At 45.3% G+C, this 25128-nt stretch overlaps 1 protein-coding gene across 1 annotated transcript in view; it reads right to left on the bottom strand.

Moving 5' to 3' along the window:
- Positions 1 to 21848: 21848 nt before the first annotated feature.
- LOC136628997 (oocyte zinc finger protein XlCOF6-like) overlaps positions 21849 to 25128 on the bottom strand; it is a 169789-nt gene continuing 166509 nt past the window's right edge. Inside the window, exon 11 of the mRNA XM_066605096.1 lies at positions 21849 to 22529. Within this exon, the coding sequence (XP_066461193.1) occupies positions 21931 to 22529 (599 nt within the window). The 3' untranslated portion in view covers positions 21849 to 21930. The remainder of the gene's footprint in view (positions 22530 to 25128) is intronic.

Here is a 25128-nt window from a genome sequence, read left to right on the forward strand (position 1 = left end):
CTGGTGGTCACTACGGTGGATGGCAGCTCTTTGCCTAAAATTATTTAGTCGACCACAAAACCCCTAGAATGAAGAGTTGGAGATAATTTTTTTCTTGGTGCCTCCTGGGGCTACCAGTCTGCTACTTCTGGGGTTACCCTGGCTCCGGGATCATAATTCTTCCCTGAATTGGAGAACAGGTAAGGTGCTAAGTGGGGAGGGACCTGTCATACCAGGTGCCTGCATCCTGTTGATCCGGTATGCACAGCCCACTTATCCTCAAGTCCACAGAGCATTCCCTAGGTTTCCCCCCAGGACTTTGTGAATGCCTGCTTCCACACTGTTCTTACAATTGTCCTATTGAGCTAATGCCAGGTACCATACCACCTTGGGGCAGAGTTTTTTCTGTCTCTTCAGAAGACTCAGGCCACTGCCAAATACATCAAGCTCAACCTGGAGAAAGGATTTATTCGGAAATCTCCCTCTCCAGCAGGGGTGGGCTTCTTTGTGAAGAAGAAGGACGATTCTCTGAGACTAGGCATTGGGTACCGAAGGCTTAATGCTATCATGGTCAAGAATAAGTATCCATCGCCACTCATCTTTGAGTTATTCGATCGCTTAGGGGGGGGGTCCGGCTTTTACCAAGCTCGACCTACGTGGCGCCTATAACCTCATCCGCATCTGTGAAAGTAATGAATTGTTTTAGTCTATGCTCCAGCTGTGTTCCAGGATTTTGTCAATGACTTTTTTTTGGGATTTTAGGTGTAGTGGTATACCTGGATGACATTGTGATTTTTTTTCCCCACGGACATTAACCCCTTAATGACATGGCCTATTTTGGCGTTGAGGACCAAGCGATTTTTTGGTATTTTTCCATCTCCATTTTTCAAAAGCCATAACTTTTTTATTTTTCCGTCGACGCGGCCGTATAAGGGCTCGTTTTTTGCGTGGCGATCTGTAGTTTTTATCGGTGCCACTTTTGGGTATATAGACAATATCGTAAATTTTTTATTTTTTTTTTTAATGATAACAGGGAGAGAAAACGCATCAATTCTGCCATAGATTTTTTTTTTTTTTTTTTACAGCGTTAATCATGCAGCATAAATGACACACTAAATTTTTTCTGCGGGTCGGTACGGTAACAACGATACCAAAATTGTTATATTTTTTTTAGGTTTTTACACTTTTTTGCAATAAAACCCCCTTTTTTTGGAAATCTTTTTTTTTTCTCTATAGCTGCATTCAAAGTCATGTAACTTTTTTATTTTTCTATGTACGGAGCTCTATGAGGGCTTATTTTTTGCGAGACGAGCTGTAGTTTTTATTGGTACCATTTTGGGAAATGTACGGCTTTTTTGATCACTTTTATTGCATTTTTTGTGAGGCAAAATGCTAAAAATTAGCATTTTGCCTCTGTTTTTTAGCGTTTTTTTTTACGCTTTTTGTCGTACAAAATAGAAAGCGTGTTCAACTTTTTGTACACGTCGTTACGGACGCGTCAATACCAAATATGTGGGGTTTTAGTTTTTTTTTCCCTTTTTTTATGCTAATATTAGAAAAAGCATAAAAAAAGGGGTTTTTTACATTTTTTTTTTACATTTTTCTTTTTTTTACACTTTTCTTTTCTTTTTTTTACACTATTTGAGTCCCTCTGAGGGACTTGCAGCACTATGCCTATGATCGCTGTCATAAGGCATGGCAAAGCTACTGCTCTGCCATGCCTTATCGCTTGTACAGCGATTATAGGCACAGGCAATACAGGACGCCGGTGTCTGGCGTCCTGTTGCCATGGTGACAGGCCGGGCTCTCGCGATAACATCGCGAGTTCCGGCCGGAGACACACAGGGATCGCGATCCCTCTGTGAACTCTTTCCCTGCCGCGATCTACTTAGATCGCGGCAGGGAAGGGGTTAACAGCGGCGGGCGCATCTCCGATGCCCCCCCGCTGTTGGAGCGGGACGCCGGCTGTGACTGACAGCCGGCTCCCGCTGCGGGATAGCGCGGGATCTTATGTGATCCCGCGCTATCTCCAGGACGTACCAGGTACGTCATGTTGCGGGAAGTACCAGGCTGCCATGACGTACCAGGTACGTCCAGGAGCGGGAAGGGGTTAATACCCACCGAAGACAGGTTCGTACAGTTCTCCAACGTTTGAGAGAAACCAGTCTTTTCGCCAAGCTAGAGAAGTGCCTCTTTGAGCGAAAATTGCTTCATTTCCTTGGGTAGTCTCCGAGCATGCTTAGAGATGGACGCAGAGAAAGTTTCTGCGGTTTTCAATTGACCTCGCCCTTCCGGAGTCCGGGCTACGCAGTGATTTTTAGGGTTTGCCAATTTCTATCGGCAATTCATACAGCATTTCGCCTTCCTGACAGTACCCATATCTGCCCTCATTAGAAAGGGAGCAGATCCAAGTATATTATGATGTGCATGATGCATGCCCTGATGCTATTCTGGTGTGGGAGGTGTTCAAGCCCTTCTTCAGAGGTTGCTTTAGATCCTCAATTTCTTTTATTAAAAAAGCTATGTCGCAAGAGGGAAAACTATTGGCAGAGCAGTGTCAGTCGCTGGAGAGAGAAATTATAGGTAACCCTTCTGACATTAAGAGAATCAGATGATTGCAGAATGGCAGGGACTATTTGTTATATTTCAGGGAGTAAGCCCAAATGAATCTCTTTTTTGAGCTGGGCAAGCAATGAAGCAAGTAACTGGCCTTCAGGGCCCGTTAGGAGATGGCCTCCCTCTCAATACTGAGGGTTACATCAGCTGAGGGAGTCACACTCTCGGACTTGACAGATATTCTGGATAGATATCAACAATTCCATAGCTCCCTGTATCAATCTGAGGTTGACTATTCCTCTACTGAACTAAATACCTATTTAGCAGACATAGTATTCCTTCAACTACAAGATACTCATAAATCTCTATCAGACTCCCCTATTACAATACAAGAAGTCACGAAGGGAATGACGCCCTTGACCATGGGTAAGACGGTACTGGTGTATTATGTGTCCACCGGAATCTAGGGGTGGAGACATGGGTGAGCTGGGTTGAGATGCGCGGGACACCCAGGTGATGCCCACAACTGTTGATTGGATGTCCCCACTTCCCTGCCATCTCTGGGTCTCTGCTTCCATCTGCGCGCTAAACTCCGCTGATTTATAGTGTCTCGCTCTGAACCTGCTGCTCTCAGTGCCGACCCCGCTGCTGTCCTTGCTGCACTGCCATCTCGAGGTCTCCGCTCCCATCTCCCCTCCGGACCCTGCTGGGGTCACCGTTCCGACACCATTCCCGCTGGCAATTTCCCTTCAGACAATGCTGCTGTCACTGTTTGGAGCCCGCTGTCTGCCGGCCTCCCATGTCCGCTGTACCTGTCATCCCACTGGCCCACCATTACCGCTAACAGGCCCCCTGTAACAGTCCTCAGTGCACTTGCATGTGTCCACGCACTGTCTGCCGGCATCCCCTTCTGTGCTCCCAGCCCAGCTCTCACTGGACTGCCCACCAATCTCAGCTGCTGCTCTGTTGTGCTGCGCCTGTCTAATGGCGCTGGAAGCATGCCACCTCTGTCACCAGCCTGTGTGTCAGACGCTGCCATTGTCCATAGACAGCGAGGTCCACACAGCATAGCAGATACCAGGAGCCAAGAGCATGATCCAATCAGCAGCTAGGGGCATGAACAAGGCGTTACCTCCACCTAAGCCCTGTCAACCCCTAGCTTCCAGTGGAGACATAATGCCCCAATACCGGGTAAGACTCTGGGACCGCACGTTCTTCCGTTGGCTGTCTACTTACAGTACATAGAGGGAATCGTACCACAGTTGTTTTCTCTATACTAACTGGTGTTTGAAGAGGCCCGCCCTCATAATCCATGTCAGAGCTTAGCATAGTGCTCATTTTAAAGCCCGATAAAGATCCGGAAGAATGTGACTTATATAGGCCCATTTATTTCTCTATTAAATACAGATTTATAAGATCCTTACTAAAATATTGGCCTGTCGCTGGAATCAAACTATAAAAGAAATCATACACCCTGATCAAGCCGAGTTTATTTAGGAAATGTCTACCTCAGACAATATTAGAAGGAAGTAGTTACGCAGGTGAACTAGAGGTGGAAGGTGGACTGGGCCTTGGCCTCATTGGATGCGGCTAAGATGTTTGATTCTGTCGAATGGCCATACTTGATAGAGGTACTCAGGAGGTTTGGATTTGGAAACTTGCTTATTAAGTGGATCTCTATTCTGTATAGATCTCTGGTAGCCATGGTTGTGGTGAACAGTCTGACTTCCACCTCCTTCTCACTACACAGGGGCACCCGGCAGGGTTGTGCGCTCTCACTTCTCCTGTTTGCTATTGCCATAGAGCCTCTGGCTCTAATGATTCAGCAATATGTATCATACAAGGGTGTAAAGATCGGATCTAGAGATGATGGAATAGCCTTGTATGCAGATGACTTACTACTATACATATCAGAACCTCGGAACACCTTGCTGTTGGCCATTTCCCTGACAGATGGGTTTGGGAGGTTTTCGGGCTTGCACATTAATTGGCAGAAGTCAGTTGTTATGTCTCTGAGACTCAAGGGTTGGCAGATGGGGAAGGTATTCCACAATTTATAGGGTACTTCCCAATTTAAATATCTCAAATTTATATAACTGGGGATTACACCCTGAGCTTTAACCTGAATATTGCTCCTCTATTGACCTGCCTACAACATAAACTGAAAACCTGGAGTGCTTTGCTGTTATCTGTGGCCAGTAGAATAAACCTTATTAAAATGATTGTACTCCGCAAGTATTTATACTGTGTAAAGGACGCAGACACAATCGTACCACAGAAATAAGACCAACTTATTGATAGTGTCTTTTGTCTGGGGGAAAGCTAGAGCAAAACTTCGCATGGAAACACTACAGCCCCAAATGATAGGGCAGGAATGGTGCTACCAGATTTTAAGCTGTACTGCTTGGCTGGGCAAGTTAGATATATTCGCTGCTGGTTGTTGGATTCTCCCCTCCCAAACTCTGAGCATCACCTAATAGTTTTACTGTCTGAAATGTCCCTCTGGATTGTTTTAAAAAAAACAGAGCTACTTGCCAAACAGATGCTGCCTGTTCACAAACTAGCAGTTAGAGTGTGGCAGACATGTTAATCACTGACCAAGTATATCCATCTGCTGTATTCTAAAATTTCCTGGACACCAATGACAGTAACGGATAGATGGAAGGAACTCCTCCCCTCCCTCACCGAGGAGGTATGGGATGTGACAATGTCCTCATATACCATGGTATCGCGAGCTGCAAATAACAAGTTAGCACAATTGTATATTCTGCATCAGTGCTATCTAACACCGACTAGACTTTACAAAATGAACAGGGTGCCTACTAGAGATGAGCGAGCACCAAAATGCTCGGATGCTCGTTGCTCAAGTTGAACTTCCCACGATGCTCGAGAGCTCGTTTCGAGTAACGAATCCCATTGAAGTCAATGGGAGACTCGAGCATTTTTCAAGCTGACCGATGCTCCGCATGGGAGAGGTTGTGTGAAACACCTGAAAACATCAGAAAGTCATGGAAACACCACAGAAACGGATAGGGAACAGCAGGGCCAGCATGCATGGCTGCATCTGAGGAACCCCGGTCCCACTATTAAGCCAAATTGGGGGTAAGAGCCTGGCAGTCAACCCCCTAACAATTTACTTGGGACAGACCGTAAGAAGCAAGGCACATGCGCTGGCACATGTTAGCTAAGCACCACACTAGCTGCAACCAAGGACAATCACCGCCTGCGGGTGACACTGCTGCCTCTTCTCCTGGGTTACATGCTGGCATTGCTGTCCAATCATCCTCATGAGCCAGCGTCCACAGCGTACTCAAATTTCTCCCTGCGCAGCGTTCAGCTGCCCTCATGCCACACGCTTGCTTGATAGCCATACCACCCTCATGTCTATTTATAAGAGCATCTTGGATGAGGAGGATCTGGAGACACACACTGCAGAGGGTTGGCAGGGCCAGGCAGCGACTCTCCTTGAAAGTGTGGGCGATAGCCTACAATGCTGTTGAGAATTGATGATAAATTGACATACGGTTATAATTCCAATCCTGTGCTACCTCTGTCACAAAATTGTCAGGAGCCACAACCTTGGGCATAAAGGGGACTCAGGTGCCAGCACTTCTACACATCTCCACAATGCAGCAGCGCATACTAATACCAAAGATTGGTTTGAAGCAGGAGGTGTCGCAAAAGTAGCCACCACAGGTATATAGTGACCCTGTGAAAGTCTCATGAAATCCATTTCACTTCCTGCAAACGCTCCAATCCATGATCTCGGATAACTGTGGTAATTTGTAGCATGAGAGCAAATACATGCTGACTGACGCTGATCGCCACACCCCAAGCAGGAGGAGGAAGTGGCATAGTAAGCCAGAGAAACCATGACCGATGTAGGACCCGCAGTACTCTGTGTGGGAAGCACATGAGCAGGCCTGATTGACCCAATGTGCCGTGAGTTACATAGCGATGGGAAATCCATGTGTCCCCACACAATTCATTTGGTGTATGTGTCAGATAGCTGAACAACGCAATGGGAAAGCCGCCTGCACTCTGCGCCCTACCCAAGTCATTCAGTTTATTTGTGCCAGATAGCTAAAGCACCGCAATGGGAAATCTTTGGGCACCCACAGCATATGCGAGCCCCTGCAAACCAGGGACTGTATGATATATGAAGAAATCAGAGTGCCCACACATGGCAGAGTTTAACCCCGCCCAGGACCTCGGCCTTTGCCCATACACTCAGCAATCGTGGGCATGAAGCGGACTCGGATGCTAGTACAGCTGTGAACGTCTCCTTAAATCAGTTACGCTTCTTTTGTTGGTCCAAACCAGTGTCTCAGATAACTGTGGTAACACAAGAGCAAATAGATGTCAACCAGGGCTGATCCGCAGACCCCAAGCAGGAGAATGAGGTGGCATAAGAAGCACGAGAAACCGTGACCGAGGTAGGACCAGCAATACTCTGTGTGGGAAGCACGTGAGCAGGCCCAGGTCTAGGCTCAGTCACAGCTTCCACCTGGTTGACCCAATGTGCTGTGAGTTACATAGCTATGGGAAATCCATGTTACCCCACACAATTTATTCGGTGTATGTGTCAGATAGCTGAACACCGCACTGGGAAACCTTTGTGCACCCACAGCATAGACGAGCCCATGAAAGCCAAAGACAGTATTATACATGAAGAAATGACAGTGCCCAAACATGGCAGAGTTTCACCCCTGTAACATTTCTGTAGCAAGAGTATAGGTGAACCCCTCAAACCTTTCAGTAGCAAGTGTATAGGCGGACCCCTGTAACATTTCTATAGCAAGAGTATAGGTGAACCCCTCAAACCTTTCAGTAGCAAGTGTATAGGCAGACCCCTGTAACATTTATGTAGCAGGAGTATAGGCAGACCCCTGAATCATTTCTGTAGCAAGAGTATAGGCAAACCCCTGAAACATTAGTAACCAGAGTATAGGCGAAGCCCGGAAAGATTAGTTTGATAACAGTTTAGGCGAGGGCCTGAAAAATTGGTGTACCAAGAGTACAAGTGTACCCCTGAAAAATTGCTGAACCCCGAGGGCAGGTGAAACCCCTAAACATTTTTTAAAGATACAGCTCATTGTTGCTTAATTTGTAACAGAGCCTGGAGGCAGCCCTCCGAAAAAATTGCTTTAAGTTAAACTTTTAAAACTTGTTAGAATTGTAAAACTATTAAACAGAGCCTTTTGGGCCGCAGAGAAAAAGGCATTTCAGCGTGATGACATGCTGTTTTAGGAGGAAGAGGAGGAGGAGTTATAATATCCGAGAGGGATACACAAAGCTAATTCTCCCCTTTTTTGGGGTGATAAAGGATGCATTTTTCTCCTGTTGCAGCGAAAAGATTCTTTAGGATGCGCTGCTTTCCTCCAGTGGAGAAGAGAAGTCTGGGGTAATCCAGCCTTTGTTCATCTTTATGAGGGTAAGCATGTCCGCGCTGTCAGTTGACAGGAGGGTACGCTTATGCGTGATGATTCCCCCAGCAGCACTAAACAACCTCTCTGACAAGACGCTAGCGGCAGGGCAGGCCAGCACCTCCAGGGCATACAGCGCAAGTTCACGCAAAGTGTCCAGCTTTGACACCCAGTAGTTGTATGGAGCAGAGGCATTATGGAGGATGGTGGTACGGTTGGCTATGTACTCCCTCACCATCTTTTTACAGTGCTCCTTCTGACTCAGTCTTGACTGGGGAGTGGCAACACAGTCTTGCTGGGGAGCCATAAAACTGGCAAAGGCCTTGGAGATTGCTCCTCTGCCTGCACTGGACATGCTGCCTGATCCCCGCACCTCCACTGCTAGTCTGCCCTCTGAACGGCGTCTTCTACTGCTAGCGCTGTCAGATGGGAACTTTAGCATTACTTTTTCCACCAGGACCCTGTGGTAATGCATCACTCTCGTACCCCTTTCCTCTTCGGGAATGAGAGTGGAAAGGTTCTCCTTATACCGTGGGTCGAGAAGGGTGTACACCCAGTAATCCATGTTGGCCAGAATGCGTCTAACGCGTGGGTCATGGGAAAGGCAGCCTAACATGAAGTCAGCCATGTGTGCCAGAGTCCCAGCACACAACTCATTGCTGTCCTCCTCCTCCTCTTCAGGCAATACACGCTGAACAGATGAGAAGAAAGCAGCATGGGTACCCTCTGCAGTGTGGCCAGCAGTCTCTTCCCCCTCCTGCTCCTCCTCCTCCTCCCCCAAAACGCGCTGAGATATAGACGTAAGGGTGGTCTGGTTATCAAACGACATACTGTCATCCCCTGTCTCTTACTATAACCGCAAAGCGTCGGCCTTTATGCTTAGCAGCGAACTTCTCAGCAGGCAAAGGAGCAGGATGGTAACGCTAATGATGGCCGCATCAATGCTCACCATTTGGGTAGACTCTTTAAAGTTTCCGAGGACGTGGAAGATGTCTGCCATCCATGCCCACTCCTCTGTAAAGAACTGCAGAGGCTGACTATCACTCCGCTGCCTATGTTGCAGCTAGTATTCCACAATTGTTCTATGCTGCTCGTACAACCTAGCCAACATGTGCAGCGTAGAATTCCAGCGCGTGGGCACGTGGTACAGCAGTCGGTGCTCTGGCAGCTGAAACTAACGTTGCAATATCCTGAGGGTGGTAGCATCTGTGGTGGACTTGCAGAAATGTGCGCAGACGCGGTGCACCTTGCGGAGCAGGTCAGGCAAGTGGGCGTAGTTTTTCAGAAACCATTAAAGATGTGGGCCAGGCATGGCACATGTGTGAGGCTGCCAAGCTGCAGAGCCGCCACCAGGTTACGCCCGTTGTCACACACGACCATGCCCCGTTGGAGGCTCAGCGGTGAAAGCCAGAGGTCGGTCTGCTTTGTCAGACCCTGTAACAGCTCGGGGGCCGTGCGCCTCTTGTCACTTAAGCTGATTAGTTTCAGCACGGCTTGCTGACGCTTGCCCCCTGTTGTGCTGCCGCGCCGCACGCTACTGACTGCTGGCGGCATGCTCACACTTCTTAATTGAGAGGTGAAGGTGGCGGAGGAGAAGGAGGGGGGAGAGTTGGAGGAGGTGGTATAATACGCCGCATATACTAGCACCAAGGTAGGACCCGCTATTCTTAGTGTGGGTAGCGCGTGAGCAGTCCCAGGTTCTGACTCAGTCCCAGCCTCCACCAAGTTCACCCAATGTGCCATCAGGGAGATATAGTGGCCCTGCCCGCCAGTACTTGTCCACATGTTCTTCGTTAAGTGGATCTTCCCAGTAACTGCGTTGGTGAGGGAACGGGTAATGTTGCGGGAGACACGCTGGTGTAGGGCGGGGACAGCACAGCGGGAAAAATAGTGGCGACTGGGGACCGAGTAGCGCAGGAAGGCCACCGCTATCATGTTTTTGAAAGCCTCCGTTTTCACAAGCCTGTACGGCAGCATCTCCAGGCTGATTAATTTGGCAATGTGCACGTTTAAAGCTTGTGCATGCGGGTTGCTGGCGGCGTATTTCTGCTTTCACTTCAGAAAGAGTGAAAGCAGAAATACACGTTTGTGTTAGTGACAGCTGAATGCTGCGCTGAGAGACATTGCTTGATGGAAAGGCATATATAAAGGCAGTGGATAGTGCGAATAACTGCGACTACTCCACTGCACCCAAGGAAAGGGTATTGTGAGACACTCTGCACAAGAGCAGAAAGCTATACAGCCAGTGGACAGTGCTAATAAGTGTGGCTACTTCACCCAACACAGAGAATGGTATCTGTGAAATGCTGTTCTGTAATGGCCCAGTAAATATTAGAGTACTGTCTAGCGATAAGACCTCTGCCTAATGCACTGCACACATAGAACGGTATAGCTGAAATGGTCTGCAGTGGCCCAGAAAATATTAGAGTACCGTTTAGCGATGAGACCTCTACGTAATGCACTACACACATAGAATGGTATAGCTGAAATAGTCTGCACAGGCCTAGATGCTTTAAAAAAAAGGTGCACTACTGCTCCCAGCCAGCCGCAACAGTAATGCACACGGTCAGATGTAGCCCTAAGAAGGACCATTGGGATTCTTGAAGACAGGATCCTACTCTAACACTTTCCCTATATCAGCAGCAGCACTTTCCCTAACCTCTGCCAGCATGCGTCTGAGGCGAGCCGCGGGCGGGACCAGTTTAAGTACTCAGCGGTCACCTGATCCCGCCAGCCACTCACTGCTGTTGGCAGGCAGAGAGCTGGCACATCACAGCAGGAAGTGGTAATGCCTTCCCCACATGTTCATTGGCTAAAAAAAGGTGCTAAACATGCGGGTAAGGGAAATGAAATTTTCTCGAGTACCGCGCATCTCAAGTACCCTAATGCTCGGACGGATGTACTCGCTCATCTCTAGTGCCTACCAATCAATGTCATCGGTGCTAGACACCAGGCGCAAATTTTAATCGTCTAATAAGGAGCTGGCTGAAGATCTATTGGAGGGAGGTCAAAGAATTCCTAAGCTAGCTAATGGTAATGTCAGTCCCACTCAATCCGAACATATGCTTATTGGGAATCCTGGAGGAGGAGCACTGGCAATTTCATGACCGGATATTCCTCATTAACCCCTTCCTGCTATATGATGTACATTTACGTCATGCAGCTTTGGGGTATGTATGAAGACAGGTTGTGGGGCGACCTCTCTTCATACAGCGTGGGCATCAGCTGTTTATTACAGCTGATACCCACGGGCAATCATGGCTAATAACCCTTTAAATGCTGCCATCAATTCTGACAGCGGCATTTAAATTCCCCAAACCATGTTTGGGGGTCCCATGTGGCCCCCCACGATGCGATCGCAGTAAGAAGTGCAGGTGTCATGGCAGCTGTGAGCCTTCTGAGAGGCCCCAGGGCTGCCTTATCAGACTGCCTATCAAGCCATCCCTGTGAGGTGGCTTAATAGACTGCCTGTCAGATCGCAGTATGATTTTATGCTGTAGCAATACATCATACTGCAGGAGCAATCAAAGCATAGCTAGTGTTGGTCCCCTAAGAGGGCAGTAAAAATAAGATCAATAAAGTTTTACTAATTGTGAAAAAAAAGTATTAAAAGTTGAAATAACTCCTCTTTTGTCATATTTATAATAAAAAAAATTTAAATCAAAACAAAAATACATATTTGGTATCGCCGCGGCTGAAAAAAATCCGATCTATGAGTAGCGCATTATTTACCCTGATTGGTCAACGTCGTCCAAAAAAGAAAAATACAGAAATGCACTTTTTCAGTCACTTTGTCTCCCAGAAAAAATACAAAACAAAAAAGCGATCAAAAAGTTGCATGTGGTCTGAAATGGTACCAGCATAAACTACAGGATGTCTTACAAAAAATGAGCCTTTGCACAACCAAGTCGATGGAAAAATAAAAAAATTATTACGCGCAAAAGATGGCGGCAGAAAATAATTTAAAAAAATTGAATTTATTTGAAAAAAATAAAAGTAGTACAGCAACAAAAAAACTGCACAAGTTTGGTATCATAGTAATCGTACTGACCCAGAGAATAAAGTTATGTCATTTTTGTTGCAGTTTGTGCGCTATAGAAACAAGACGCACTGAAAGATGGCGGAATGCCGGGTTTTTTTTTCATTTAGAATTTTTCCACTTACAATTTTTTTTTACAGTTTTTCAGTACATTATATGGTACATTAAATAGCAGCTATGAAAAATACAACTGATCCCGTAAAAAAAGTCCTCATACAGCGACGTCGATTAATAAAGAAAGAAGTTATGATTTTTTTAAAGGGGGTAGGAAAAAAAGAAAATAGAAAAAAAAGGTCCGCGTCGTTAAGGGGTTAAAGTATTATTTATGGCTCACAAGATGATAGCTTTCAGATGGATGAATAGGAAGCCGAAACGCTCTTAAAGTGGCAGAACATTGTTAATTCTACCTTGCCATGCAAAAAGATAGTCAGTAGAGATGAGCGAGTATACTCGGTAAGGCACATTACTCGAGCGATTAGTGCCTTAGCCGAGTATCTCCCCGCTCGTCTCTAAAGATTCAGGGGCCGGCGCCGGTGACAAGTGAGTTGCGGCGGGGAGCGGGGGGGAGAGAGGGAGAGAGAGATCTCCCCTCTGTTCCTCCCCGCTCTCCCCCGCCGCTCCCTGCCCCCAAAATCTTTAGAGACGTGCGGGGAGATACTCGGCTAAGGCACTACTCGCTCAAGTAATGTGCCTTAGCGAGTATACTCGCTCATCTCTAATAGCCAGTGCTCTCCCCCTCTCAGCCAGCTCACTCCCTGCTTAGGTACGGGCACTGCAGTAGAGGGGTAGCAGCTTGTTATGACCAGTTTGTGGTTATTTATGTTTATCGATTCCACAGAAATAGGCTCATGCAGTAATGAAACCAACGGAGTAATCTAACAAATGCATGGTTTATTTCAATGTGATCTTTTAGTGTCATCTAGTGGCTAGCATGGGAAATGGCAGGAAGAAAGCAACTTTGCATGTTCAATCGACTCATTGACAGGGTGGGTGACATGGCACACCGAGAGAAGAAAGAAGGGAAGTGTTGGCGCATGCTTTGGGTGTGAGCTACATGGGGGACAGAAAAGATGACTTGGTGCAGCTGCCTTAGGGATGAGGATGGTAAGAGACTTTGTGTCATGCTCAGTGCTTTATAAGCAAAAGCTGTGCTCAGGAACGATTTCTAGAGGTGTCGGGTACAGTGGGTCATGCTTCAGAATCACAGGGACTATAACTGAGGACCTCACTGCTGGAACCGCTTCAGAGAGCGATACATTAACGGCCAGGTTTATGGATCGGAAAACACCTATGCACTTTGGGAGTCTGTGTACCACCGACATAGTACTGAGGATGCTGGAGATCCTTAGTAAGAACAAACCTCAATAAAAACCAACTGCATGTACATCAGTACATAGTGACAGTAAGCAGGCCTGCTAGAAAGGGACAGAGACATAGAATGCTGCACAGTCAGACACAGAAACATTTGTTGGCTATTGTACATTGCTGGAGATGAGACAGAGCTTTGCTGGAACTTTCTACCAAAAACATCTTTGCCTTCTGTGGATAAAGTCCTCGGACGAGTCCTTTAGATATAGACTGTTGTGCGGTAAACTGCTGCCCCTGAGTTAGTATTCTCTCCAGAAACGTGATAGAGTTTGTTCCACAGAGAATGTTACTGTACATAAGTTTGTTAACCATAAATTGTTTAACGTATATATTAAGCTTTGTGATCACTAACGATAATCAGGCCTGTAGGATGAAAGATTAATGTTACACAACATTTACCCACGGTTTACTATCCTTGTTTAAGTATATTTCCCTTTTGTTATCAGTTGTAATAAAAATCCACATTGTTGTATGTTGGTGTCGCCTCATATCCTGAGCACTGTGTAATCTGCCAGCTACCATGATACAGCTGCAGGGAGTATCAGGGTGGTTGTACCCCATGTGTTTGGTTAAACAGGTTGTCTAAGCTATCCAGTTCTTATGTAAGCAGGCCTCCATGGCAAAATAATAAACCAGCTATACTCACCTCTCCCGGCCCTCCACATATTCTCGTTCACAGCTCCGGGTCTCCTCTGACATATTGTTTACAGGCTTCAGCAGCTGGTATTAGTGTATCTTGACGCCACCAGGAAGCTCTGGTGGAGTCAAGATTGACAGGGGGGTGACTCCTCCTGTACGTCATTGACTGCTGAGCTCAGGAGGAAAAGGAGGTGGAAGATGATGAGATACTTGACGCAACATAGTGTGATGGCAAGGAGCATCAACATAGTAACTTGGAAGTAGATGCAGATGTTTCGGGGCAGTATCCTGTCAAGACAGGAAGTAGAATGTTGCAGAAAAACAAAATGGCCAAACCACCACCATCAACTATTTCTAGTCGCAGTAGCAGCAATATCAGACCCATAGCTAGGTCTGCTAACAGGACTTGTCCAACTTAAGCATTCTATGAAAACAGAAGAGTGGTCATCTTGTGGTGGAGCTGAGTGTTATATTCCTGCAGCAGGGCTGTGAGTGTACACCAGAGGTGAAGTTTGGTCTTCCGCCCCAGACCCAGTAGTGAATTAAAGTAATATATCTATTTTCTTTCTTTTGCCCCTAGAATGTTGTGATTGTTCAGGTAATTTTTTGTGGTCTTATCAATCAGGTACCTAATTATATACGTGATGCAAGAACTTGGAAACAACACGGAAGTAGATGAATGGCAGCTAATTGTACTGATGTCCCCAGCAGCCTGGTGGTTGATGACCACATAAAGTTGCCTGCAGACTCTTACTCCTTCTGATGTTTGTTTTTTTAACCTTTATTTTTTCTTTAGGTTTTGAAATTGACAAAAAAGTGCAATCTCCAGAAAAGATGATTGCATGCTCCCTAATCCCGTATAACCACCCAGACTGTCTAAGGCCTCGGTCAGACGGGCGTTTTTTTCGTGCGATTTGCGCATGCGATCTGCGCATAAATAGAACCATTGCTTCGCAATGGGATCGGTCATATGGCCGCTTTTTATGCGGATGTCCGATAAGTTATAGGACACGAGAAATCGCAGATCGCGCCTATCTGCGATCCCTTGTGTTCTATATATGCGCTCAATGAGGCCGGCGGCAGCAGTGCCGACCCCATTGAGAACATATACTATAAAGATCATTCCCCTCTGCCACAGCTGTAACAGCTGTGGCAGAGAAGAACGATGTTCGCCCATTGAATTCAATGGAGCCGGCAATACAGCCGGCTCCATTGAAAGCAATGGGCTGCCGGCGAGCGCGGAATGAATTTTCGGGAAGGGCTTAAAAATATAAGCCCTTCCCTGAAAATCATCCTAAAATGTGTAAAAATAAAATATATATATATACTCACCTTGTCCCTGCAGCCGGAGTTCAGCCGCGTCCAGCTGGCAGTTCTCCTGAACTGCTATGTGTAGTATTCAGCAGCCGGGGATTTAAAATATCCCCGCCTGCTGAATGGGCTGCCTCTGATTGGTCACAGCCCTCACCAATCAGAGGCAGCTCTCACACACCCATTCATGAATTCATGAATGGGTGAGTGCTGCCTCTGATTGGCTCAGCGCAAGGACCAATCAGGGGCAGCTCTCAGCTATTGAATGACAAAAAAACTGCAAAAAATTTTACTGAAATTGGACCAGAACTAGGGATTTGTATACAAAACAAACAAACAGATTTTGTCTTTTACATGTCACATTTTGTATTACACGCGTTCTGTACGGGTACTCAGGCTAGTCCACTTGTATAAGGTATAAGTCTCCTTTTCTTGTTTATTTTATGCCATAGTTTAAAGGAGGCTGCAGTGAGAGGGTTGTTGATTTCATTCAGCAGAGGTTTATTATATGGAGTTGACCAGGATAATGAATGATGTTTTGGCGCTAGGGGTTGGCCTTCAAGTTCGGCACAGAGTTTGCTATTGGAAAGGCTTGTTAGTTCGGTTATACAGGCTAAGTGTACTGCTTTATAATATGCTTTGAAGTCAGGCAGGCCAATGCCCCCAGAGTTAATTAATCTTATATACTTTACTCTGTGACCTTTATTTTTCCAGGTAAATTTGGTAAATTGGATGTTTCAGCCTCCTGAAGAAGGGTTGAAGTATTTCTATAGGGAATACATGCAGCAAGTAAAAAAATGTAGGTAAGGTTGTCATTTTAATTAAGTTCCTCCTGCCCAACCAAGAGGTCTGGGGCGAGATGCCTGAAGACAAATAGTTTTCTCTTTTATCTAATAGTGGAATAAAATTTAGTTCTTGAATGGCATGCATACTGATTTCTCTTCTTCACTGTAATCCTTTGCAAACTTTGCCCATGCCTGCGCACCTCAGCTCTCTCTTACTTGCTGAGACCTCAGCGGTGTAGTATTGTAGTATTTTGTTTTCCTCTACTATTTGTCAATAAAACTTGTTAGAATAAAAAGAACATGGTTAGTTCCCCATCTGAGTTCTTTCATGTTCAAGAAGATGTGATTTCCCACGTTCTGCACATTAAAATGTTTCTCTCATGATTTCTTGGATGTGCAGCTAGAAATGACTTTTAGTTAAAACACTTTCCACATACAGTACATGAAAATGACTTCTCTCCTGTGTGAATTCTCTGATTCTTCATAAGATTTGACTTAACAGAATAGCATTTGCCACACTCTGAACATAAAAATGGTGTTCCTTCTGTGTGATATCTCTGATGTACAACAAGAATTGATTTCACCATTAAACATTTCCCACATTTTGGACATGAAAATGGCTTCTTCCCTGTGTGACGTCTCTGGTGTTTAATAAGATCTGACTTTACAGTAAAACATTTCCCAAATTCTGTACATGAATACAACATCTCTCCTTGGTGAGCGCTTTGATGTTCGTCACTTCTGTAACTTTTCTCCAGCTTATCGGTCTGTGATGAATCAAAAACTAAGATCTGTATAAGAGGATCAGATGATGGATGTTTGCTGTGAAGAGCTGAAGGGGCATCTGGGATAATGACAGGTTCTTCATATGTATCTTCGGTGACACCACAATCTTCTGCTTTACAACCTGCAGATATCAGACGTCCCTCTGAGTTTCAGGTACCGTCATCTGCTGATTGTACTTTTATTGAATAATTGTTATGAATTGTGCTCCATCATGTCTATGGTAGATCTAATCATATATAATTAGTATAAATGAATTTGAACCATTGATAAAATTATGTTTAGGACTCTTGCTGAATCAAATTAATACAGATTCCAGTCAGATTTGCTAATGAAGAGGGCTTCTTTCTGTAACTATCTAGAAAAATCCAACTGCATCTAAATTCCCCCACCCACCCACTGAATCATAAGGAAGGGAAAACATCACTCACCTAAATTCTAAAGAATTTGTAGCAAATGTAAGCAAGAAAGAAATTCTAAGCCCATCTACTCATCTCTGTACTTGTGTGCTGAGAACAATGTCCATTGGGACAAAAAGAAAAATCATTCCGATTTTCCTTGAATAATCCAATTTTCAGATATCCCAGGGATAGGTTTTACAATCTCTTTAAAGCTTGAGCAGCAAGATGGGGCCTCCAGGGACTCATACACTTACTATTGCCTTTAGAGTGCCTGGGACCTTTTATAATCCTTCATCTAGCCCCCTCATGCTCCAGCGCATACATTTACATACTCGGTGTGCAGGGCTTATATGGAGTGGGATCAGGAGCCCATCCTACTTCTTACATGGCGGTTGCTGGATATTTTTATCAGTTGTCACCTGCATGCAAAAGCTGTGATTGGCATGAATAATAATCACAGCTGTTAACCCCTTAAGTGCCCCAAATGGTATTTGTGGGTCCAAAATGTCCCCCCTGTGATTAGTTCAAAAGGTACCATTCAATTGCCATGGCAGCCAAGACTGACATGACTGATTGCATATCAAGGTTTGCTTGTGATGTGTCTTGGTATTGATATACGATCCGACATGCAATACGATACCCAGAGATGTAGGCAATGAACAAAGATTTATTCTGTGTTGACGCTAGTTGAGTCTGGGAGAAAGTAGGTTCTCAAATCTCCAACTGCCTATTACATCACAGACATAGCCTTAAATACTGGGTAGGCGGGCTTATTAAAAACTAAGATTTATTGGTTTATCTTATTTATTATACCTGCTACGTACATACAGATACATAGATGGAAACAGTCAGACCAAGGGGTAGCGGGGGCAGCCTCATCTCCAATTAAACTCTGTTCCTTAGTTATCCCTATAAGAGACTTATAACAGCAAAGTCGGGAGGGGTAGAGTGAATTCCACTTGTGCTCTTGGCAGTGGGTGTAAGGACTGTGGATGTGGAACCACTGTGTCAACCTACCAGGTAGGTGAAGATCCAATCCAGCACAGCTGACAGCCAACCCCAGCGTGGGAGGTAAGATACCAGATGAACAGCCCTGTATATAGATGGAAACTAGGGAAGGAATCTTGCCCTGAATTGATAACCAGGAGAGGGAGATCCCTCTCTCACCAAGTATCCGTCTCGGGTATTGAAAGCTGTCTTCCATTCATCTCCCTCACGGATGCGGATCAAGTTATAAGCACCACGTAGCTCAATCTTGGTGAAAATCCGAACGCCCCACAGGCGATCAAATAACTCAGGGATCAACAGTAAAGAGTATTTATTCTTAATCGTGCTCATGTTCAGACAATAATAGTCAATACATATCGATCAGTCCTTCTTTTTGGCGAAGAAAAAACCTGCTCCGGCAGGAGATGAGGACTTATGGATAAACCCTCTGGCCAGATTCTGCATAACATATTCGGCTGTGGCCTAGGTCTTGGCCAGAGAGAGAGTATACTATACCTTGAGGAGGCACGGAACCAGGTACAAAATCAATTGAGCAATCGTAGGGGTGATGTGGTGACAGACACGCAGCCTCTTTCTTGTCAAAGACATCTGCAAAACTATGATAAGGTTCTGGTAGACCCTGGAGGTTAGAGTGTAAAGTACCCCGGTGAACAGGATGCAAGCACTTGGTATAGCAGGTGGTGCCCCAACCTAATACCTCACCGGTACTCCAGTCCAAAGTGGGGTTGTATTATCAGAGCTTGGCAAACTCAGAAGTAGAGAGCTGGTCGCCCCAGGCATCAAGCAGGAAAATCCTCTCAGAATGGAGAGCGCCAATCCTCAACTTCAGCAGCTCTGTGACAAACTGGATCATCTCAGAAAGAATACTACTACTATTAACGGTAGTGACCACGAGTGACTTCTCGAGACACCGGATGGGAATCCGGTAGCGGTCCACCAAAGCCTATCGAAAGAAGTTGCCAGCATAGCTGGAATCCAGAAAAGCCATCACTGACACCTGGGCACCAGAAAGAACCATGGTTACAGGCAAATTCAGCCTGGGAGAGGAGCAATCCTCACCTAGGGTAGCCTCTCCAACTGATCCTAGGCAGAAGAGTTTCCCAGTTTAAAGGGGACAAGCACAAACAAGGTGACCGGGAGATCCGCAATACATGCAAAGGTTCCAAAAGCGTCTGTGTGCGCGCTCCTCCTCGGATAGTCTAAGCCAATCCACCTGCATTGGCTGAGGATCGCTAGACTGAGTAGTGGCTGGTGGCGAGGAGAGTGGTCTCTGGAAGCGAGGAGCCAGACGTATTGATCCCCTCTCTTGCATAACCTCCCTGGATCTCTCTTGGAATCGCAGGTCAATTCTCAAAGCCAGAGAAATCAGGGCATCCAAAGAGGTAGGGACCTCGCGACCCACCAACTACTCGTCTTTAATGCGACCTACTCATCCCTCCCAAAATGCCGCCCCCACGGCTTCATTGTTTCACCCCACTTCTGAGGCCAAAGAAACTGTATAGCATATTGGCCTACAGTGAGGTTATTTTGATGAAGACACAACAGGGCGGACGCAGCGGTAGATGAACAACCGGACTCATCAAACACCTTTTGAAAGGACTCAATGAACCGACCAAGGTTATTAACCAGTGGATCACTGCATTCCTAGAGGGGATTGACCCACGACAAAGCCTGACCTGTAAGGTGAGACACTATAAATTCAATTTTGGTGGATCTGAGGGGAAAAAAATGGGACAAAAGTTCAAAGTGCAAGATACATTAATTAACAAAACCGTGACATTGTCTGGGATCCCCATCATAGCAAGGCGGTGCCGCCAGGCGAGGTCCGGAACCAGAAATGGTGGCTACCAGTGGAGGCGATGCAGCAGTAGCCGCAAGAGCGGGGAACTGTGGTACCGCAATGGTGGGGAAAATATCTGAAAGATGGGTACTCACATTGTGAAGATACGCCAAGATTTGCTCTTGCCTCTCACTTTGACGCATCATCTCCTGGAACAATTCAGAAAGACCTCCGTGGTTGGAGTCAGCGGTATCCATGGCTGCAATGTACTGTAAGGACTGTGGATGTGGAACCACTGTGTCAACCTACCGGGTAGGTGAAGATCCAATCCAACATGGCTGACAGCCAACCCCAGCATGGGAGGTAAGATACCGTATGAACAGCCCTGTATATAGATGAAAACTGTGGAAGGTATCTTGCCCTGAACTGATAACTAGGAGAGGGAGACAAGCGGAGTACACGTCCCTATAAGTACGACCCCACGGTCTTCCTCTAGGTACTGACTTACCCTGGCGGGCCAGAACACCTATAAGACAAAGATAAAACAACACTGGGGAGTAAAGAAACAAAGGAGGAACAAGCAGGCAGGATAAACAGAGAAGCGGACAACGGGAAGAACAGACTACAGAGTACACGAACGAAGAACACAGAGCACAAGCAGAATGCAAGGTGGCAAAGGTAACTGCCGAAGCAGCGGCTGAACATGAAGTGAAGTGAACAAACTCTCATCAACACTGCAGAAAGGTCTGAAAGGCCCAGGGCAGCTATATAGGGCAGTGATTGGAAAAAGTGCATGTGCGGAACAGGAGGCCTGAAGCTATTAACCCTAGGAGTGCTGGAAGAGAGCGAACACAAGCTCAGGGAACAGACAGAATGGGAAGACCACCCATGTTTGCCATTCACACAAGCAGAAGACCGTGTCTGAACAGTGCACCTAACAGGACCAACTGGGAAATCAGTTCCGACTGCCTAGGCGTTTTCATGATCTAGAGACTCATTTACAGCAAATATTGAACAATATGCTGCAAGATACCATAATAAACCTGTATGCCTCCATGCCTGCCCAGATGACATCTTGAAATTGATTTGTGCTGAAAAAGGCCAGAACAGTCATAAATGTGCCCCAGAACACCTGCCATTATTATACATAGATGGAAACAGTCAGACCAAGGGGTAGAGCAGCAGCCTCATCTCCAATTAAACTCTGTTCCTTAGTTATCCCTATAAGAGACTTATTACGGCAAAGTAGGGAGGGGTAGAGTGAATTCCACTGCTGCTCTTGGCAGTGGGTGTAAGGACTGTGGATGTGGAACCACTGTGTCAACCTACCGGGTAGGTGAAGATCCAATTCAGCGCAGCTGACAGCCAACCCCAGCATGGGAAGTAAGATACCAGATGAACAGCCCTGTATATAGATGGAAACTAGGGATGGAATCTTGCCCTGAACTGATAACCAGGAGAGGGAGATCCCTCTCTCACCAAGTATCCGTCTTGGGTGATGTGGTGGCAGACATGCAGCCTCTTTCTTGTCAAAGACATCTGCAAAACCATGATAGGGTTCCGGTAGACCCTGGAGGTTAGAGTGTAAAGTACCCTCTATACATCTATAGGTTTTGAGCAAATAACTAATAGTCTAAAGAGATAATCAGCACAAATATATACTTTTTTAAAATCAAAATATTATTATGAATTTGTACCATACTTCGAGGTGCAGTTATATATATATATATATATATATATATATATATATATATATATACCAATGCGACACAATCTATGCACACACTAATTAAATAGCTGTGCTTTCCGGATAACAGATGTTCATTAATAATTACATAGATTTCATATTCATCATTTAGTGCTCTGAATTGCTTTCTCTTATTCTTGTACTACTTGTCAATAAAACAGGTTTTAAAAATAATACTTTCTGCCCTGTGTGAGTTCTTTGATGCTCAACAAGATGAACTTTCTTTGTGAAAAATATATCACACTCTGAGCATCCAAATCGCTTGTCCCCTGTGTGAATTCTCTGATGTACCACAAGATGCTTTTTAGCTGAATAAAATTTGCCACATTCTGAACATGAATACGGCTTCTTCCCTGTGTGAGTATTTTGATGTGCAACAAGATCCGACTTCTGGATAAAACATTTCCCACATTTTGAACATGAAAAAGGCTTCTCCCCTGTGTGAGTTCTTTTATGTAAATCAAGAGTTGATTTATATGTAAAACATTTCCCACATTCTGGACATAAAAATGGCTTCTCTCCTGTGTGAATTCTATGATGTGTAACAAGATGTAATTTCCGAATAAAAGATTTCCCACATTCTGAACATGAAAATGGCTTCTCCCCTGTGTGAATTCTCTGATGCCTGACAAGATCTGATTTAGTACAAAAACATTTTCCACATTCTGCACATGAATATGGTTTCTCCCCTGTGTGAATTCTCTGATGTACAACAAGATCAGATTTACGAGTAATACATTTCCCACATTCTGAACAAGAATACAGCTTCTCTCCTGTGTGAGCTCTTTGTTGTTCAGCACCCATTCTGTGGCTTTTCTTCTGCTTATCACTCTGTGATGAATCAGATGATGGGATCTGTGTTATAGGATCCTTGCTGTGAAGGGTTGAGGGGATATCTAGGATAATGGCAGGTTCTTTATAGGTATTCAGTGTGATACCACAACCTGCAGATATCAGATGTCCCTCTGAGCTCCTGGCACCGTCATCTGCCAAGAATAAAGCTGATTTTACTATTCCTAAATAATATAACCTTAAACATTCTAGTGATATTTTATAGCATTTCTATATAAACATTTCACTAAAAATTAGAAGTCATACAGTAAAATTAAATATCATCTAAGTCAGTGGTAGCAAAACAGATCTCAGTAGACCTTACAGCAAGGACTAGTAGATCATGATGTTCAGCCACCATGCTGTTCTTTTGCAGTTCTCCCCTTCTGTGGTGAAACCTCCATCTTGACAGGGTCATGTATCAGTGTACCTGTCACCACTCTTCTAGTAAATGCTCAATGGAGAACCAAAAAGATTTCCGTGAGTCAGTTCTACTAGTTTGTGTCTATAACGGTATCTCTTTTCATCCATATTTAGTTTCTACTCTGGCGGAATGGGGAAATATACAGCAGAAACTGACAGATCCCAAAGCTTATAAATCTACATAACTATCTGCAGCCGGTGACTGAAGAGAATCTGGGACTCTTCTCTGTTGTATTTAGTGGTTACTACTCACCTGTAGGAATCTCTTGTTTGATGGTCACAATTGTTACTGCATCATCGTCATACAAAAGCTGTGAGACAAATAGTGTAAAAGTCAGCAGACAGTTGGAGAAGTCGTGTGGAAGGTTTTATATGAGCAGAAAAGATCATTAATCATCATGACGACCAAAAACGACCTGACTGGAGTAGTTATCTGAGCCACATAGCTGCAGGTCTAGAAGCTGGACTTAGATTTTAGATGGTGGCTCAATGACTCCTCAGGAACCTCATACACATGTATGTCCAGCATGGCTAGACATGCTGCATGTTGTCCTAGTGGAGGAGATCAGCGTCTACCAGAAACATCTGTTGCTTGTCTCTGGGGAAATAAAGGATCAGATAGATATAAATCCAAGCTGTTGGCTCCTTATTCCCACCAGCAGTCTCCACCACCAGAACACTGGGAGAAGATCCAGACAAGATCTAATGTCTCTGGTCAGCGGTAATCCTGCCATCTTCACCGGTCTCATCACACAAGGAGAAGACATCTAATAAGACTGAAGACAAGAGCTTTCACAGTCTTCTACAGATCAGAGGGACATCTCCATCTACCTGATGGTCCTGTGGAAGAAGAGGACTGGGACATCTCTCTGGGTTTCTTCTCTTACTGGATGGAACTGCAGGAAACACAGACGGACACTGAAGTCATTCTTTATATACAGATAATAAAGTCCCTGTGGATTTAGTCCTGTCTATTACCTGGTGATGGGAGCGGCTGGCGGGTCTCCATCATGGCCTCCTTGTACAGATCCTTGTGTCCTTCTAAATACTCCCACTCCTCCATGGAGAAATAGACAGCGACATCCTGACACCTTATAGGAACCTGACAACACAATATACAGTCATCACCCAGAAGCCTCCAGTGCTGTGACTGTATAATGTCCCAGCATTCCCTGCAGCGTCACCTCTCCAGTCAGCAGCTCAATCATCTTGTTGGTGAGTTCTAGAATCTTCTGTACATTGATGTCCCCATGTATCAGGGGGTGAGGTTGGGGCCCTGTGATTGGGCTCAGAGGTCTTCCCCATCTATCACACACAGGGACCCAACAGCCATCACTAGAGGTCTTCTTCACTATTGTGTAGCCCTGTATATGGGAGGACATTAATAAATATCACTATAGACATTACCAGAGTCTATCACCTCCCCAGTGACATCCTCTGTTATCACCATAGATAAGAATGATGTAATGTGACATCATCAGAATCTCTCCCCTCTCCAGTGACATCATCTGTTATTACCATAGATAAGTATGATGTAATGTGACATCATCAGAATCTCTCACCTCTCCAGTGACATCATCAGAATCTCTCACCTCTCCAGTTAGCTGGTAGATTATCTCTAAGGTGAGATTTAGTATTCTTTTTGTCATCTTGTTCCGCTCCATCCTTGATTGATGAATGAAGAAAATTCTTTTATATTGTGGAGACCTGAGTGTAAAGAAGATGAGATGAGCCAGTGTAAAAAATAGACAATTCTTGGAGATGAGGTTAAACATTTCAGGAGTTATTAAAGTGCAGATGTTGGATTCTCTCTTTCTGTATGGACTGGGAAATGAATTGAATAAGATTTTCAAGAGTCCAGAAAGCCGCCCAGGAATCCATCCTAAGGCCTCCAGCACATGGGCGGATTTGCATTGCGAATGGCAAATCACGATTTCCTGCCCACGAGCAGAAATCGATTGCAGGATAGGTCATCAGTAGTATTCTCCCAGGTAAACCCCTTTAAGCACCAAGTGATTGTTATCATCACTATTAGACTCTGTAGGAGGCGGG

The sequence above is a fragment of the Eleutherodactylus coqui genome, chromosome 5, assembly GCF_035609145.1.
Source record: "Eleutherodactylus coqui strain aEleCoq1 chromosome 5, aEleCoq1.hap1, whole genome shotgun sequence".
NCBI classification, from domain to species: Eukaryota; Metazoa; Chordata; class Amphibia; order Anura; family Eleutherodactylidae; genus Eleutherodactylus; species Eleutherodactylus coqui.